The 19,185-nt window shown below is 39.3% G+C and overlaps 1 protein-coding gene across 3 annotated transcripts in view; it reads right to left on the reverse strand.

The window, feature by feature from the left end:
- Nucleotides 1–19,185, reverse strand: part of ADAMTS17 (ADAM metallopeptidase with thrombospondin type 1 motif 17) — an 86,203-nt gene that overhangs the window by 42,161 nt on the left and 24,857 nt on the right. For all 3 annotated transcript variants that reach the window (XM_039359086.1, XM_039359085.1, XM_039359087.1), the window contains exons 5-8: nucleotides 17,677–17,760; nucleotides 16,783–16,940; nucleotides 12,911–12,954; nucleotides 1,390–1,495 (exon numbers count right to left, since the gene is read on the reverse strand). In XM_039359086.1, the coding sequence (XP_039215020.1) occupies nucleotides 1,390–1,495; nucleotides 12,911–12,954; nucleotides 16,783–16,940; nucleotides 17,677–17,760 (392 nt within the window). The remainder of the gene's footprint in view (nucleotides 1–1,389; nucleotides 1,496–12,910; nucleotides 12,955–16,782; nucleotides 16,941–17,676; nucleotides 17,761–19,185) is intronic.

Raw genomic sequence — 19,185 nt, forward strand, 5'->3', positions numbered from 1 at the left:
TCAAGACTTGGACTAGACTGTGCAAACAAAGCTTCATCTGCTTTTTAAATCTGTGTCACAAGTGTGTTGTATATAAATAAACAATATCAACAAAAACAGCAGATGGAATCAATCACGATGTTGCGGGCACCAACACTGACCACACCCTAGAGACCTTGAGAAGGACGTTCTGAAAAGGAGTTGGAAAATAGATATATGGTGGCCAAAAGTTAACCTGAAATAAATCCAGTAGCATTTCTCTCCTCAGAAAGACAATTACGTACACTTTGTGAAAACCACCCCCAAAGTATGAAGCTGCATGGTAAAAAGAAAATAAAAATACCCAAAATATGTTCATTTTGATGGCTGTCAGGCTGAGCCCAAACGAGGTCTGAAAAATATGTTTTCAATTATCTATGGGTAGAATAATGAATAATTAAAAGAACAACAACCGCAACAAAAATTTCCACTGTACATGTAGAACAGAAATGCCAGAAAAACATAGCAGCAGGAAAAGAGTAGGACTTCTTAAGGTATTCTTTCCGTTGGATGGTGAACAGCAGAGGATAAAACTCAAACTCCACAGTGAGCTGGAGTGAAAGTATTGGCACACCTTCAATATCAGAAGCTCTGGAAGAATAGAATAGAATAGAATAGAATAGAATAGAACAGAATAGAATAGAATAGGAAATAGAATAGAATAGAACAGGAATAGAATAGAATAAGAAATAGAATAGAATAGAATAGAATAGAATAGAATAGAATAGAATAGAATAGAATAGAATAGAATAGAATATGGAATGGAATGGAATGGAATGGAGTAGAATGGAATGGAGTGGAGTGGAGTAGAATAGAGTAGAGATGGAATGGAATAGAATAGAATAGAATAGAATAGAATAGAATAGAATAGAATAGAATAGAATAGAATAGGAATAGAATAGAATAGAAAATGGAATGGAATGGAATGGAATGGAATGGAATAGAATAGAATAGAATAGAATAGAATAGAATAGAATAGAATAGAATAGAATAGAATAGAATAGAGAAAACTTCCAACAAAAACTGAGAAGGTTAGATACTATATGCCTCTCATAAAAGCCACAGCTTCAAAATATAATGAATAAATACCCACTATCTGATTTATCCTGGGACATGTATGTTAACTTCATTTGTAATAAATTACAAAATAAATAAATGTGATTAAAACATTTTTATGGGCTTCTTGAGAGTTTTTGTTTAGGCTGGAGAAATATCGTTCTCTTCCAACTGACAACTAAGTTTTTGTTTTGTTTAGATCAATTTTTAGAAGGAATGCAACTTAGAGGATCAGTTATAGTGAATGAATCTGTACCAAGGTCTCTAGTGCTAAGACCAACTCGAGCAATACAGCAAATGCCTGTGTTGTCTTACTTGTGTCCCAGTTCATGAGCAATGGTGAAGGCCAGATTGAGTCCATTGTCTTCTGCAAGGACACACTTCCTCTTCAAGCTGCAAATTCCTCCAAGGTAAGCAATGCCTGAAGAAAACAAGAACATGCTCCATCAAGGCCAGTATAGTACCAGGTGGTCCTTGAACTATGACCACAATTGAGCCCAACATTTCTGTTGCTATGTGAGACATTTGTTAAGTGAGGTCTGCCCCATTGCATGACCTTTCTTAAGGTCTCCCTCCCCCAAGCAGAAACCAGCTATGTCGAAATGCTGATGGAGGCCCCCCAGCTGGAAGGTTAAGAAGACAAAGACCCCTAAAATCTACATACCCCACCCAAACTCTAAGATAGGACATAATAGGATTAACCCACAGATGCCAAAGGGCACACCCAGACTCAGGTCAGAATACATGACACAGGAAGTAGCCTCAAACAGGAACAGGAAACAACTCCAAACAAAAGGCTCAAGAGGGTATAAAAACCCACTCCCTACATGTGCTCACTCTCTTTTCTGCCAGAGCCATCTTTCTGTCTGGCTCTCCTCTTCAATAAACTGCAATTTTCTTTCTAAAGCAGTCGCCATGTTTATTCCCAGCTTGGACTGGTAATGTCCCCAGAGATGGGAGTCTTTTTCTGATTTGGGCTCTTGGAGTTTTTGTCAGTAAAATCAGTGCACAGGTCTACTGGCGGCATAGAAAACCTATTCTGCTTCCCACTAGGGCAAATAAACCTCCCAAATTAATGTCACTGAAATGGAGTAACCATATCTCAGGTGCTGCACAGGGTATATGCATAGGGTGTAGGGTTTCCTGCTTGAGCAGGGGGTTGGACTAGAAGATCTCCGAGCCCCCTTCCAACTCTGTTATTCTAGGTATCGTAACTTAAATGAGCTATGACATAAAACTGGATAAGAAACATATTTGCTTTGATCTGCTCTCTGTGACATCCGGAATCCACATCTTAAATGAGAGAGAGAGAAAAATGTTTTGATTCTATATAAAGGTTCATACAAAGAGTTTATGAAGCCCACCACTGTCAAAAATGAACAAGCTGCAATAGAACTAGATCCCCTTGGAGAAATCAAAAACAAAGTTGGACGATACGCTTATTAAACCAAAAGCACATGCAAGCTTTCAGGATCTTCCATCTAGTTAGTATACGAAGAAACGTCTCCTTGAAATTTTGTACAACAAATTAGCTTTCCTCTCTTGCTTTCACAACTTTTCTTGGTCCACATTTCAAAATGTTTCCTAGGTGACTCTGTGCAGCAAAAGGCAGCATCTAAAATGTGAAGTAATTCCCCCCCCCAAGGCATACTTACAGTTCCATGCAAAAGACAGACCAACCCAAAGGCAGCATTTCTATTTTAATTAGGACCTTATTTGAGTTTTTTAAAAATCCCTTTTTTTTATCCCCAAAGACAAGGGGTCTATTTGTTTGTAAGAAATGTTGCTCCCACACAGAGGTAGCCTGGGGACCAGCTCCTATTCAGAAGGAGAGTAAAACAGTTGAGGCAACTGCACTATTTAACAGCTGTTCTCTCTTCCCACCATCATTTTTTTGTTAAGAAAGAAGGCAATAAAGGAAAAATATCCTTTTGATGAGCATGGGAAACTGTCCAGTATTTTTATTTTATGAGAAATCATATTGCATAGATGCTAATTTTTCAGAAGGCATATTTTTTGCCTTCCTGGGGAATAACTTCCAATGATGCCCAAGACTATTTATTCCAAATATAGTGACTGTATTGTTAGGATAGTAGCAACAGCATGCTTGCAATCGTGGGTTCTTTATGTTCACGTATTGTTCTAAGCCAGTGGTTCTCAACCTGTTTGTCCGTAGACCCCTGGGGAGGGTATGATATCGTCACAGGGGGTCCGTGAAGCTTTGAAAAAAATGTTACAATTTAAATCTTAAGTCTTGGTTGTCCTTGGCCATGGTCTGTGACCACAAAAGTGATTTAAAGGGGGTCCGTGGGGAAGAAAAGTTTGAGAACCACTGCTCTAAGCTATAATGGCTTAGTCTGAGTTTTTAAATTTTTTAAAAAAAGTTTTTAACTTTTACCATAGTGCCTGCTCAGAAAAACACTCCCCCTTCCCCCCAAGCTGCCAATTGCCACCCAGATACATCTGGAAAAACTCTTTCAGATACTCTAAATCAGTGGCAGAAGTCCAGCAGGTAAGAGGAATTTGAATATGCATTTATTTCAGAGAATGCTTAGCTTGAGTTTGTATTCCCAAGCTGTTGAGTTTTAAATATATCACACTGAAGAACCACATTTTGCTCATTGGCATTTGGAAGCTGAGCAAAATGCTACACATTACAAATAGTTTAATCGTTAAACTAGAGAAACCCAATTCTTGCAACTCTTCTTCATATATTTTAGGGGACTGGAGGCTAAAACATATGAAGAACAGTTGCAGGTACTGGGTTTGTCTAGTTTAATGAAGAGAAGGACTAGGGGGTGACATAATAGCAGTCTTCCAATATCTAAAAGGATGCCACAAGGAAGAGGAGGTCAACCTATTTTCCAATCATCTGAAGGCAGAACAAGAAGCAATGGATGGAAACTAATCAAGGAGAGAAGCAACCTAGAACTAAGGAGAAATCTCTTGACAGTGAGAATAATTAATCAGGGGAACAGCTTGCCTCCAGAAGTTGTGGGTGCTCCAACACAGGAGTTTTTAAAGAAGAGGACAACCATCTGTCTGAAATGGTATAGGGTTTCTTGCCTGAGCAGGGGGTTGGACTAAAAGACCTCCACAGTCCCTTCCAACTCTGTTATTCTGTAATCAATGCTTTCTTCTGAAATTTACACCATTTTCAACAATGTATTGTACACTTCACTCAATGGTACACAAGGATCTGCACATGTTTAAAAGAGACACATATCACTTGAATAGACAAAACCAAGCAAACCACATCATGGTTTAGTGTAGCAATGTTTCCAGCCTTCTGGATCTTGGAGACTCCTTTACAATCTTTAACTTCTGGAGTTAACTTTGCCACCATCGTGATCAGAACCACCTCTTTTTGCGAGTTTGTTTCTAAATCGGTACACAATTTGACACTCCCACAGAACGGGAGGGGAGGCAGCAGTTCAAAACACAAGAGTGCAGACTGTGGTACTGCAAACCATCCAACCTCAAAGGAGCAAAAGGTGCTTCTGCTTTTAAGTCTTGTTTTCAGATTCCTTTTCAGCTCCTGATCAGTCACATGAAGAGAAAGAGCGTGGCACTAACCAGACAGACCGTTCATCTGATGAAACATGGTTCTTGCATTCTCTAAAACGTTACTTACATAACAAGAATGTCCAGGTATCTGTGCTTTGAGCCTCAAATCTTCTAAAGCAGTGGTTCTCAACCTTTTTAATGCTGCAACCCCAACCGGTCGTAAGTCGAGGACTACTCAACCGGTCGTAAGTCGAGGACTATTCAACTGGTGCAGCACCATTTGCAGAATGGGACTTTTGGTGGGCTCAGCAGGGCAGAGATAGCCTGGACAATTCCTATTGGCTTTTGAAAGCCAATAGAATTAGACTCCATTCAAGAGAGTCTATTCTATTGGCTTTCAAAAGCCAATAGAATAAGAAGGAGTAGCACAGCTAAGGAAAAGGGGGAAAAAATGGCGGACTGCGTTGTTTGGTGACCCCCGTGAAATGGTTGTTCGACCTCAAATGGGGTCCCGACCCACAGGTTGAGAACCACTGTTCTAAAGGAACCAAGTGGGCCTTAGGTTACCAAAAAAATCTTAATTTGGAGATTTATCCTGCACTACATTCTAGCTCACAATGGACTTTTTTTGAAAAAAAAAAAAACCAAAAACAACTTTGGTATACTCCAGGACTTGCTATTTTCTCCAAAAAACATCCATCTAGCTCTAATCTGTGCAAGCTATTCTATTCACGTTGCCTCCAAAGAGACTTTTATGTCTCACACACCCAGTAGCAAGGCAAGAATCCAAAAGTTTTTGTTGACATTTATTTGGCTCATGGTCCCTAGCTGGACATCAGCTGAGTGTATGTCTCCAGCCAGTTCAGCTGAAGATGTGACTGTCTGCATGCTTCTTGAGCAATGCAAAGGAATTACTTTAAATTATGATGGAACTAGAAATAGACAATAGATCTATTCCACATGCCAATATTCACTGAAAGAGGCCACGTAGTGACTCAAACTTTTTATCCTGGAAGTCAGCTCTCCACCCTTTGCTAAAATGCCTCCAAAGAAGTGAAGCATCCTCTTCTTAGAACAGGCAATAGGCAACAGATAGGACCTGTATTATGGAAACTCATCTTTACTCAGCCTCTTTACAGAAAGTCCTCCAAGAAAAGAGGAGAAGAATAAATATTTACTGCGACTTCATAAATGTAATGAGGGAAACAAACAGAAATGGAGCCCCAACCCACAGTAGGTATAAATTAAGATTAGATTACAACCAACCATAAAAGATTGTTGTGTTCTTGACCTTAGTCTTCGGCACAGGGACTGGGGATCATTGGAAGATGATGGTCTCACATGAGAAATATAAAAGATTAGATAATTGGATTTACTTAAGTGGAACACTTAAAGATTAAACATATGCTTGAATATGGTTAAAACTAAGAGAAAAAATCTGGATATAAATGTACATTCGTCTAAGAGGGATACGTATTTTAAATAGTATACTATCTTATTTCTTTTTCTAATTTTTCTTTTTATTTTTTTAAGATATGAGAAATGTAAAAGTGTTGGGATGGCCTGTATGAGGAAAAAGACTTAAATACTTAAGTGTAATGAAAAGGAAGGAGGAAGATGGGTTGAAGTTTAAGTAGCTCAGATAAGTAGAAATAGTTTTATTGTATATAATATTGATGTTTTAATTTGAAGAGAGGAATTGCTCGGGCATTTCCCCTGGACCGCATCCGGAGCGAGAAGATAGGAAGAAGGGGAGAAGCAAGTAGGAAGGTTGACGAGAAGGAGGAGAGGGGGAGAGTGAGGAAGAGGAAGAAGAGGGAAAGAGGGAAGTAAGTTAGAGGGTGCATGCGGTTTGGGGGGGAAATGGGTGAGCAATACCGAAAGTTGTGTGTATCAATCTGCTTTATTTTTTAATCTGAAGTATTTTTATGAATGTAATGCATTGTAAAATTGAAAATAAAATTTTTTTACAAAAAAAAAGAACTTTAAACAGGGTCTATGATAAGGCAATCAAGATGATCAATTAGAAAAGAAGTTTTATATCAATGCAGTTATTATTTGCAGAAATATTAGAAAAATATCTGTTGTTCTGTGATCCGTTGAGGCACTCTTCAAGCTTTTTCAAATACCCAGACATTATGGGGGGCTCAAGAGGTAGCAAAGGGTGGGGCTAGGAGTTAAGAGACTCTAAGCAAGGTGGACGTGTCATTAGGGCTTTGTGTGGAAGCCGTCCTAAGTCCGATGGCTGAGTTTGCTTCTTCAATAACGAGATCCGCTTTGAGATTCAATTGCCTAAAAGACAGAAGAATGCTCATTCTATTCCTCCCACAGGATATTAAGCCTTAGATACTGAACTTTCCGTGCTTGGCTGGATCTGAGGCAGCATGGCTGGAAGGAAGTTTCAACAGGAAGCAGGAGAACCAATTCAAGTCACAACAAGACAGAAATGTCCCAAGGCAGATGGCTGCAGCCTACAGACTGTTTAACGAGCTTCCGTCAAGGATGAATGGAATGAAAGCAAGTTTTTCTGCATTTCAATGCTAAAATTTTGCTTGGGGGGCTCTCTCTGCAGTTACCCTGCCTACATTGATCTAGCAAGAAATATGTAATGTCAATCTCTCCTCCTAACATCTTTCTGAAGAGGAAGAGGAGAGGAGAAAAGAGAAAAGAGAGAGGAGAGAGGGGAGAGGAGAGGAGAGGAGAGAAGAGAAGAGAAGAGAAGAGAAGAGAAGAGAAAAGAATCCAGCTGATCTTTAGTTTAGAAGGAGGTGACCAACCGAATAGGCACATTAAATGCCTGCACAGAATCTTGGTTGTTCTGCTTCTTGTCTGGCACAATCTCATCCCACAAATGCATACCTACATACTTTCCTTCGTTTTTGAGCTCAGCTCAGTCATTATGTAACCTTCAAAGCTACTTTGGCAATGGAATTCCATTCCTTAAACAGCCCATTCCAGGGAAGACACCTTGCCAAAACTCAAATGCAACCTGCCTGGTGCGTATCTTTCCTCCAGCACAGTTTCCAAAAAGGACAGCAGCTTTTGCAGAAACCGTGTTCACGTCTAAGTTAAGGCAAATTGAGCTCAGAATGTGCAGAGATTCTGGCAACTGGAGACATGCACTGTCGATCGATCGTGGCAAACGTGTAGCCACAGAAGAGGGCGTTCTGCACATTTTGTGTAGACTCTCAAACACAAACCTTGCCAAGGCAGATAAATTGAGAACGTTGTGTAATACCTAGCCAACCTGTGGGTTGAGCTGTGTGGTATTTTGCCTATGCTGATAATAGTGGGCAAATAAATCACATTGCTTAAGGAAGATTGGGTTATTACCCAATGTCAGAACATGAGATTGTTTAAGTAATATCTAAAAGTGAAAACCACAATGCAGATTACAGATAATCCTCCATTTATCACTGATCATTTAGTGACTGTTTAAAGTTACGATGGACCCCCAAAATGGGACTGACAATCCAGATTTGAAGTTCTGATATATACACATAGACACACACAAATCACCACTACTATGGTCAGAAATATAACAAAATGTTCAAATAATTAGCAGAGCCTTCCTAAATTCTTCATAGTAAACTGGTTCTCACTTTTAAAGTTAAAGATATAATTCGTATCGCCTACCATATCATGAGAGAACATACATATGCTGTGCTCCAGGCATTGCAGATATTGATTCCGTTTTGCTGACCTGTCCACTAAATGCCCCTCTTAGGCTTAGATATTTAACATCCCTATTTGGAAGAACAGATCACCGAGATCTGAATCACAGCTTGTCCTGTTTAATCCTGGACTCTAATGTATACCTTGCATAAGTGCTAAGTTTATGGTTAAGGAGTTCAGCTCAGAACTTTTATAGCCTATTCATCTTCTAAAGGTTACGTATTTATCTGAATATTGATTATTTGCATTTGCCACATATATATTTTATTACTGTATTTTAAAATTTATTTTATTCTGGAATTAGATCCTGTATTTTGTTTTTGTTTTTTTATATGATTGTAAGACTAATCATCCATCCATCCATCCATCCATCCATCCATCCATCCATCCATATCTATCTATCTATCTATCTATCTATCTATCTATCTATCTATCTCTTATCTATCCATCTACCCATCTACCTACCTACCCATCTATCCATCCGTCTGTCTGTCTATCTATCTATCTATCCATCCATCCATCCATCCATCCATCCATCCATCCATCCATCTATCTATCTATCTATCTATCTATCTATCTATCTATCTATCTATCTATCTATCTATCTATCTTCTATGTATATCTATCTATCCATCCATCATCTATCCATCCATCCACCCATCAATAATTCTGCACACTGATGTGGCACATGATCATGGAATTCTGTTTCATTCTGTCCAAGCAGCTTCCGTATCTTCTTTCCATAGATCCACTTTCTATGTGGGAGATTAATCTTTCTTCTAATACTTCTTCATCCAGGACTAATCTCTTCCTGTAGTTATTCTACTTTGTTTCACTTCTTTCCTTTTCTTTCATGAGCACTTTCCCCCAAGATCCATTCTTGATACTACAAAGAACCATTCTACTCACAACCAGAATCTTTCATCAGCAAGCTAATTGCCCCAATCTTTTATTGTAAACAATTAAATCACTCATGGGGGATACTTTTGTCATGAATACATACAAAAAGCTTTCAGCTGAAGCCATGTATTCGAAACAGACATCTTTCTGCCAACTAAACAATCACTGTTCTCAATCATTCTTGGACTGTCAAGTGGCGCAATCATTTCTTTTGTTTCCTGTCACATTCCCACCCATCCATTCATGTCACTAACAGAGTATTTTTCCTTTGGGTGACATTCATTCAGAATACTGTACAGTCCCTACACCTCCCATTTATTCTCCAATTATTATCATTCACTTAAGTGTTAACATACAATTAACAACAACTTATGCTTATGTTTTCATAAGCATCCACACCAGCCTAGATGACACCAATTCATACTTGCTGGCATATATTTTAGGCACTTCATTTATAATTAAACTTCTACATAAGAATAACTCCAACTGCACACAATCAGGACCTTCATTCAAATAATATTCTTCCCCTTTCAACAAATCATTTATTCTGCTTATATTTTAAGTCATAATCTTCCATACGCCAGAGTTATTATCAGATGGATCATTAGATATCAAACACTGGTCAACCTTCACACAATATTTCGATTAGGTTTGAGAAGATATTGATTAGGTTACCAGCATCCATGTACCACAAATGGCACTCCATGCTAATGGTAAGGATAGTACTGTTCAGACAAGACACATTTTAGCTGGTATGCCATTACTTCAACTAAATCTCAGTTTATTCCAGGAATGCTCATGCTGTACTGTGGAAGCTACCGATAGTATTTCTAAACTATACACAATTTTGGAAGCCAATATATTCTTGATCACATCTCACAGGAATACATGAACTATACCGATACACGCTTAGGATTCTTGCATTAAGACACACAATTTACATACACAGTTACTGTATACTCATGTCAGGCAGAAGACTTCACTGGAGAAAGCAATTATGTTAGGAAGAGTTAGCGGTAAAAGGAAACCAGGCCACCAGAAAAACACTGTTGCTGGACACCACCAATGCTGATACCAGCCAGAGCACAGAACAAGTCAAAGAAGTAGTGCAAGATCAGAAGATGTGGAGAGACCTGGCGCATAGAATCGCCAAGTCACCTCCTCCTCCTCCTCCTCCTCCTCCTCCTCCTCCTCCTCCTCCTCCTCCTTCTTCTTTCTTCTTCTTCTTCTTCTTCTTCTTCTTCTTCTTCTTCTTCTTTTCTTCTCCTTCTCCTTCTCCTTCTTCTTCTTCTTCCCCAAAACTGGATTGTAAACCCTTTTTGTATTCATTTCAAATGACATGGCAATCAAAATTCTAATCTTCTCAATATCTATGTGACCCAATCACAGAAGCACAGTTCAACCGATGCCCAGTTATATAATAAATCCAATCCTGGCACTGGTCTCTAGATCTGTTTTGGATCGTTCTTCTAGCAGGTCTAATTTAACCAAGACAAGGAGATGTTCTTGCCAAAAAAATCTCCAAAGAGTCCCAAATAGGAAGAAAAAACAAAATCCTTTCTATCATCCCCACTCTTGTTTTCACACTGAGATTGCACAAAGATAACATATCCCTTCCTTTTCTCCCTACCCCCCCCAAAAAAATCAAAAACAAAAAAACCCTTCACATTTTTTTTCAAGGGTTCGAGGAACGATGAAATGAGATGCTGGCTCCTAAGCGATAGCATGTGTCTTCCATCAAGATGGTTTTAGCACATGATTTGCTGAGCACATGCTTGTCTGTGGCTACATCTGGACTCAGGTAGACAGTTTGAATGCTTATCCCATGGAAATATGGTTTCCATTGGCTTTCTAGACAATAATGGTGTTGTGAGTCATTAGTTTCCACTCACAGAGCGAGGATTTAGGGGCAGCTCCAATAAATACTGAAAACAGAGAACGTACGTCTCAACTTTTCCTTGCAGCCTCACCATGTCCTGTCTTCTTTGATTATCCTTCCCATCCAAGATAAAATAATAATAATAATATATGACAAGCTATTTTTCACAGGAGCTAAAGCTGAATGGCTACAACTCCATATGTTCTGAGGCCATAAAAGGACTTCTCATCTTACCAGAAGTATTCCAACATTGTTCTGACGCTACCAGAAAAAAAGTTCCTAATTCAAAATGTAACATTTTATCCTCTTTGGGGCAATTAAAAAGAGTCAGTTTTGATGTCAAAACTCCTCTGATAAGGCTGGAACAACAAACAATGACTTCCAACACGATCGGAATTGTCTGAGGATCAGAATATTCCACCCTCAAATTATGTTGGAGATCTCTTTTTAATCAGACTTCTCTTTATGCAGCCCTTGTTATTCCATCCCCTGTAATATCAGCATATATATTAGAAGACAGCGAGAGAATTTCTCAGCATTTAAATTCTGTACAAGAATCACAACATGCCATCATGCAAGATGAGGACTAGTCTTAAGGATGAATGGGTGCCACCACCATCATTATATCCAGGGCTTTTTTTCTCATAGAATGCCCAGAATGGAGTTCCGGCACTTTTTTGGGATGGAACCTTGTAGGCTAAGCAAGGCAGGTTGTATGACATGTGTGAGTTCCGGCACTTTTTTTTTTTTTAGAAAAAAAGCACTGATTATATCTTTTATAACAGTGAAATATCCGAAGAGGTCTCCTCAAGCTTTGCACTGCAGTTGCAAAGAACTACAAATGAAACACTTTTAAAGTTTTCTAAGGCAATCACGCTAATTCTTCAGTCTTTGGATATCTGTGGAGCAATTAGTAACTCTGATGGTTTCCATGTTTAGTCAGACAAACTCTTTACATACCATATTTACTGAAAATGATTGTCTGGGACACAACACATCCTCTTCACAACCTGTTTCCCTTGTTACCTTCTGGGAGGAGGTTCCATGGTATCCGAAGCAGAACATCTAGATTCAGTCACAGTTTTGTTCCGTACAGTATTAAACTTGTGAACTCTCAAGCTTCCTCCTTCCGTTATGTATTCAAGTTGGACAGTCATTAATATTTATATGTTACTTATATGTAAGAGTGTAGGCCTGTACATATGTTGTATATAGTATGTTTAAATGTGTGTTATGTATGTGTACACTTTGAGACCAAGCAACTAAATTTCATTTTTAATGTGTGCCATTATCTATCTATCTATCTATCTATCTATCTATCTATCTATCTATCTATCTATCTATCTATCTACCTACCTACCTACCTACCTACCTACCTATCTATCTATCTTATCTCTATCATCTATCTTCCTGTCTGTATGTCTGTCTCTCTGTCTATCTATCTATCTATCTATCTATCTATCTATCTATCTATCTATCTATCTCTATATATGTATGTATCTATATGTACATGTATATAGCATGCATATATGTGTGTTCTGTATATGTATGAGTAGATATATACTTTCTTTTGACAGCAGGCAACAGAATTTCATTTTTAATGTGGGCCAGTGTGCTCACAGTAAAAAAAAATGACAATAAAGTTTACCTTATCTTAAAAGGAAGACAATCATGATCATGAATACAAGGGTTCCATTCCAAAAAAGAATTAGAAAAAAAATATTTCTTCTTTATTGTAATTCTCAGCCAATTTAAGACAACCACACCATGTCAAAGGTAAATTATCTGAAGGGGGGGGGAATAATTAGTTTTCCTCACTGGTAAATACAGTAAAGCAATGCATTGTAAATGAAATCCATCTGTAGGTTTACTTACCTACTGTGTCACAGGGCTCATCCTTATGGACACAAAAATCTGTCCTGAAAATAATAAATCATGATTAGGAACGTTCCTTAAATGATGAGATGTGGGTTGCGTAAATGGACACACATTTCAGAGCGTCTATTGCCTACAAGCCGCTAATGTACATGATTGTACTAGGGGCAAGTCTATTCCTATTCATTCATTTTCTTTTCATGCTTCATTTTACAGATAGTCCTTGACTTACAACTATGATAGGAATGTTCATCGCTAAGCAAGGTAGCCACACATTGAGTCGTGCCTGGTTTTATGGAGAAGGAATGGCAGGATCTTGGGGGGGGGAGTGAAAAGAGGAACCAGTCTAGAATCCCTACATAGCCACAAGTGAAATAGGTCCAATTCCCCTTGAGTGATGTTGACCCTCATCTAACTCTATCTAGTGTTGGCCAGTAGTTGAAAAGATTCCCGCGCACAGGCTTTTAGCAATAAATCAGCTTAACTGAGCCTTCAGGGGTGGATCTGGTCTTTCACACCTGGCATCTTATGATCCATTTCGTTGTGCTCATTAAGTGAATCACCATAGTCCCTTCCTTCCTTCCTTCCTTCCTTCCTTCCTTCCTTCCTTCCTTCCTTCCTTCCTTTCCCCTCACCCTATTGTTCCCAAACTTCAGTCATCTCTAGGTTTCTCTTGACAGCTTCTCTTGACAGTGAGAACAATCAACCAATGGAACAGAAGTTGCCTCCATACGTTGTGGGAGTTTCATCACTGGAAGCTTTCAAGAAGAGACTGGACTGCCCTCTGTCAGAAATCATGTAGGGTCTCCTGTTTGGGCAGGGGGTTGGACTAGATAACCAACAAGGTCCCTTCCAACTTTGTAATTCTACTTCTTTCAAGTTGGCCATCAAGAATGGTTTACTTCAGGCAGATGTAGGACAACACTCTAACTTTCTACGATTGAAGCAGAGAAATCTCGAGCTGTTTTATTGCACTTAAAAGCTTGCAATGCAAAGATAGCCAATGGATGGTAATCAGTGGCATACTCCTCTTGACTCTGCTGGCACTATCATCCTTGCAGGAGTTGCCAGGCTCAGCTTAGCAAGGCTTATCGAAGGACTGTGTTATATTATTATATAAACGGGTAAATCAAACGGATGTTTTTATAGGGCATTTTGAGTACAGGGACGGGAGGGTGCAGCTGAAAAAGCTTCTTTCTCCAAAGGGGATTTCTAGCTTAGCAAATGAAAACACAGCATCTCTGTCTCTTGCATTCTGGAGGACCAGGGAGGACAAGAGGCTGGTAGTTCCAGGTAATTCCCTGGATTCAAATCCCTTTTTCTAACGCCAAGGCTCCCTACAGTAAAATAGTGCAAAAGCAATAGCTGTTCATGACTGGAGGAAGCCCAAATCATCCCTCAGTGCCAAGGGCCCATCTGGGACTTATTAAAATAGCAGCTGAAAAGGAAGTTTAATGCCGGCAACTGAAAACCAATCATTGTTTTCCTTAAGTTACAGAAACTGAGGTTGTCCCCTTTCTAGTCTCACCTCAAGTAAAATAACAACAACAATAATAATGACAATAACAATACAATAACAATAATAATAATTCCAGAAACAGGGGTATAATTTTTATAGATACCTTTCAGAAGGCTCTTATCTTACATTATGATCTTACAACTAATTATAATGTATTTTGTGTCAATTGTTCCTTTGCTCTGTGTACCTTGCTTAGTAATAAATACCTAATATATAAACAATTACACTATTAAGAGCCCTGCTGGCACAGTGGTTAGAATGCAAAATTGCAGGCAAACTTTGCCTACAACAGCTGGGAGTTTGATCCTGATGGGGCTCAAGGTTGACTCAGCTTTCCATCCTTCCAAGGTCAGTAAAATGTGGACCCAGATTCTTAGGGGCAAGATGCTGATACTATAACTGCTTAGAGAGGGGCTGTAAAGCACTACGAAGCGGTATGTAAGTCTAAGTGCTATTGCTATTGCAGGCTAACTCTGCCCACAGCCTGGAGTTTGATCCTGATTGACTCAAGATTGACTCAGCCTTCCATCCTTCCAAGTAAAATGAGGACCCAGATTCTTAGGGGCAATATGCTGACCCTAAACTGCTTAGAAAGGGGCTGTAAAGCACTATGAAGCGGTATATAAGTCTTAAGTGCTATTGCTATTAACCAAAGTACTATATAAAGGTTTCATTATGGTTATGAGAGAGCATCACATCAACTCTCATATCAAGAGCTTTAAATGGCACAAACTCAGCAACACTGTGTCATTCTACAGCTGAAAGCCTTGTGGGTCTCGGAGAGAAATTTCCTAAAAGTGAGAACCATCAACCAGTGGAACGGCTTGCCTTCAGATGTGGTGGAGGCATCTTAGAAGAGACTGGACAGCCACTTGTCTGAAATGGTCATAGGGTCTTCTGCTCGAGCAGGGAGTTGGACTAGAGGACCTCCAAGGTCCCTTCCAAGTCTGTTATTCTATATTCTATTTTGCTAAGCCACCATGTAGCTGTGAGATTTTTGTCTGGTTGATTGTATGACCCAAGCAATATTTGCTATTCTAGACTTAAGGAAGCCTTTATGAGTTGAAACCAACAGGCAAAAAAGAAAGTTTTCCAAGGTGAACAGAACTTGGCTTCCTTTTTGCTGAAAAGAATGCTCCATGCCGAAAAAAAGAGGTGTTTTTAGAGGTCAATCGTAAAATGTCTGGTTCGAGTTACAAACAGGCAGAGAGAAAAAATCGAATGTTGAAGATCCAGTTCTTGTTTTTTTTCCCCTTGGCTTAGCCATTCCATGCTGGACACAGCCGTTTCTGCATCCTTGCCACTGGTCCACATCTGTACAATTTGGGGACCTTCCAGACACAATACACACACACAAAGAGAGAGAGAAAGAGAGACACCACACATGCTGAAAGAGAGCACTTGAGCGAAAAAGCGCAAATGCCGATTTCTGTGCCCTAGGAACCAAAACAGCTGAGCCAGGAGTTTGTTCAACTGACAATTGTTCCCGATCCCTTTAACAGAAGGAAGTTGAAACAGGATAGGGGAAAATGAGGATATACTGGAAGGGAAGTGTTGTGAGAATCCAGGGCCAGCTTATTTTGCACAGTGGATGTGGTTTTTACTGAAGCCCGGCCTCTGTTCGCTGCCTAATTCTATCACAATACAAACTAATCTTTTCATTTATCCAGCACAGTTCCTTCCAGGATTGTTATGCCTGGCATCTCCCTCTCTAAATCCACCCTATTTGAACAGCATACTGTCACTTTTCCCTGCTTGACCAGCTCTAACACATGTGAAACTTCATTAGATGCTTCAACCCTGGGTGGGGAGAGTATAACGAATATAATTTCAGGTTCTCACAACACCCTTCCACCCTGAGGCTGGGGCGGGGCGGAACCCATCCTCCGGGAACTTGAATATTCTGGAGAGAAAGAAATTCCCCGAGGATGGGCTCCAGCCTGAGCCCAAAAGCTAGAACAGAATAGAACACAACAGAACACAACAGAACAGAATTCAGAGTAGAGTAGAGTAGAGTAGAGTAGAGTAGAGTAGAGTAGAGTAGAGTAGAGTAGAGTAGAGTAAAGTAGAGTAGAGTAGAATACAATAGAATAGAGAGTCAGAAGGGACCTTGTAGGTCATCTACCTTAGAAGAGTAAACCTTTAGTCCTGGTGACCAAGTCAGATTGGATCCTGCAACATTATCCTGGGACACGTATATTTTATCTTCATTCGTGAAACATTCCAATCAACTTTGGAGAGCCTCAGCAACTTGTTCAATGGCTGCCTTCAGATCTAGGCCTAACTCTCCTAGCAAACAGACAGCAGCACTGTAGACAACCTATGGATCACTCAATCCGAATTCACTCCGTACCTTGTAACAAAGACAGCAGCATCCACTGGAAGAGTGTCATCTCGTGCTCCAGGTACCTGATTGTTCCCAAGGTACTTTGCACCACCAAACTCTTCGTTTTGCCATTGGCAAAAGCTCTCCAGAGACCTCTCTCCATGATGACCTATGGACAACCTGGCCTTCAAAGAAAAAAAAATCAGGAATAGAAGACAGACAAAATGAAAGCCACTGATGTGCTAAAGTGATACCGAAGCTCACCTTGAGCCAATGGTAGACTATGGACATGCATTTTATAAATCAAGTCATCCAATTTTTGCCTATAAATCTAAAAAAGTGGTTGGCTTGGAGATGTAGATATAGTGCAGAAGTATGGTCAAATGTGTGTTGTGTTACCCCTTCACCCTAAATGTGTGTTGAAGGAACGTACTGGGTGTACCTCTGCCTCTGAAGATAACTATGCTTAAGGACCTGCTCATCTCTCCTCTTCTCTACTATGAAATCTCCACTAGGATGACACCCTTGTACATGCAGCATAAGTGTCAACTAGGTTGTGCACTCTGCTTATAATAACCATATCCATAGCATTTAGACTTATATACCGCTACATAGGGCTTTACAGCCATCTCTAAGGGGTTTAAAGAGTCAGCATATTGCCCACAAAAAACCTGGGTCCTTATTTTACTGACCTTGGAAGGATGGAAGGCTGAATCAACCTTAGTAGGATCGAACTCCAGATTGTGGGCAGAGTTTGCCTGCAATACTGCATTCTAACCACTGGCCCACCAGGGCTCCTAGTCATCTACATTAATACTCTTTTTATGGTTTTCAGAATATCTCACCCCAATTCTTTTTTGAACAAGGTTTAGAATGCCACCCCACTACCACAGTTTCAACCAAAGCTCAAAAGGAACTTACAGGACGTCTTCGGAGCAAGACAAGCTTCGTAACTCGAATGTAGACTTTCACCCCAAGACTCTGGTGCTGAAACATGTTATACACCTGAATAAAAGCAATAAAAGGACCGTAATGTCATAGCATTCATGACAACAAAAAGATATTTAAAAAATGTCAGACTTGCTTTATTCTCTGCATATCTTTTTTTAACGAATAGAGGAAATTTTGCAAGGGCAATAATTATGTCCAGTTATCTTGGACATTGGAAGAACCAAATTTTTGAAACCAAGAGCATATCATAGAGCTGTTTAAAGGCATGATTTGTGCTCTGCTGAGCAATCAAGAAAAGGATACAGCAACTCTGCCAAAATAATCATCACTATGCTTTGCAAGTTTATATCCCAACTATGAATTAGCTGTACTCCCACATTTTCAACTACTGAAAAATGTTTAATGGTAGAAGGAGTCTACAATTAAAGAGCAGTCCTCTAACCTCTTTACAGGATGTGAAGCTCCACAGCCAAGCTTGCTGAACCATAATGTAAAAAAAAGTCCTTAAATTATGACAATTGCTTTCAAAATAGATGCATCCGATATACTTTCTTTCTGGCTTTCAAATGAACGTGCATCTATTTCTCAAAAGACCACAAACTGACAAGCAATTGTAAATGTATATCCTCTATACTGCTGCAGCTGCTGTTAAACCATAAAATTAATGGAAGGGTCTCTTGAAGGAGGATGCAGTAACATGCAATTAGTGATCCCTTGAACATTATAAAAAGAGAGGAAAAAAAGAGAAAGTTTGTCTTTTGGAACAAAGCTAGTGGTTGTTTTTTTTTGTTGTTGTTTTTTTGGTAGTGTCCTTCTGATTTCTGAAGCACTCTGTTTTCAGCCTGCCTTTCAACTAACACATGCTTTAAATAGAAAAAAAAAGTAGGGGAAGTAAATGCGATTTTCTTTCAAACATACTGATCTTCATTTTTGAAATTATTCCTTCAGGTATTATTAAATATTTGGAGAGAGACAGAAAGTTGGACCCTCTTCCATGAAAATCGAGCATATCCATGCAAACATTTTAAATCTGATCGTCAAGGGGAAAGGCTTTTAAAACGGATATGACTGAAATAATATGTGGCTGTATTGTTTATTTGTATGTATCCAAGGGCATCAATGCATAGCACGTTTTAAAGATTAACATATGCAAAAATGATAGAATCTTGTCTTAAGCAGTTCTGAGTTTAACACTGTACAGACAACTAAGGAAAGCTAAATGAATGAAACTAGAAAGGAGACCACCAAGTAATTAAAAACATTGCATAATTAATCAGCTGGCAATTAACAGATTTGGAAGGGACCAGGGAATTTGATTTTGTGTGATTCTTCATTTTAATTTCTGAATTAAGATACCTTGGGCAGCGTCCATCATCATCATCATCATCAAGTTGGAAGGGACCTTGGAGGTCATCAAGTCCAACACCCCTGCTCAGGCAGGTAACCCTATACCATTTCGGACAAATGGCTATCCAGTTT

Source organism: Crotalus tigris, unplaced genomic scaffold (assembly GCF_016545835.1).
Source record: "Crotalus tigris isolate CLP2741 ecotype Arizona unplaced genomic scaffold, ASM1654583v1 scf7180000019068.10715455, whole genome shotgun sequence".
Taxonomy (NCBI): Eukaryota; Metazoa; Chordata; class Lepidosauria; order Squamata; family Viperidae; genus Crotalus; species Crotalus tigris.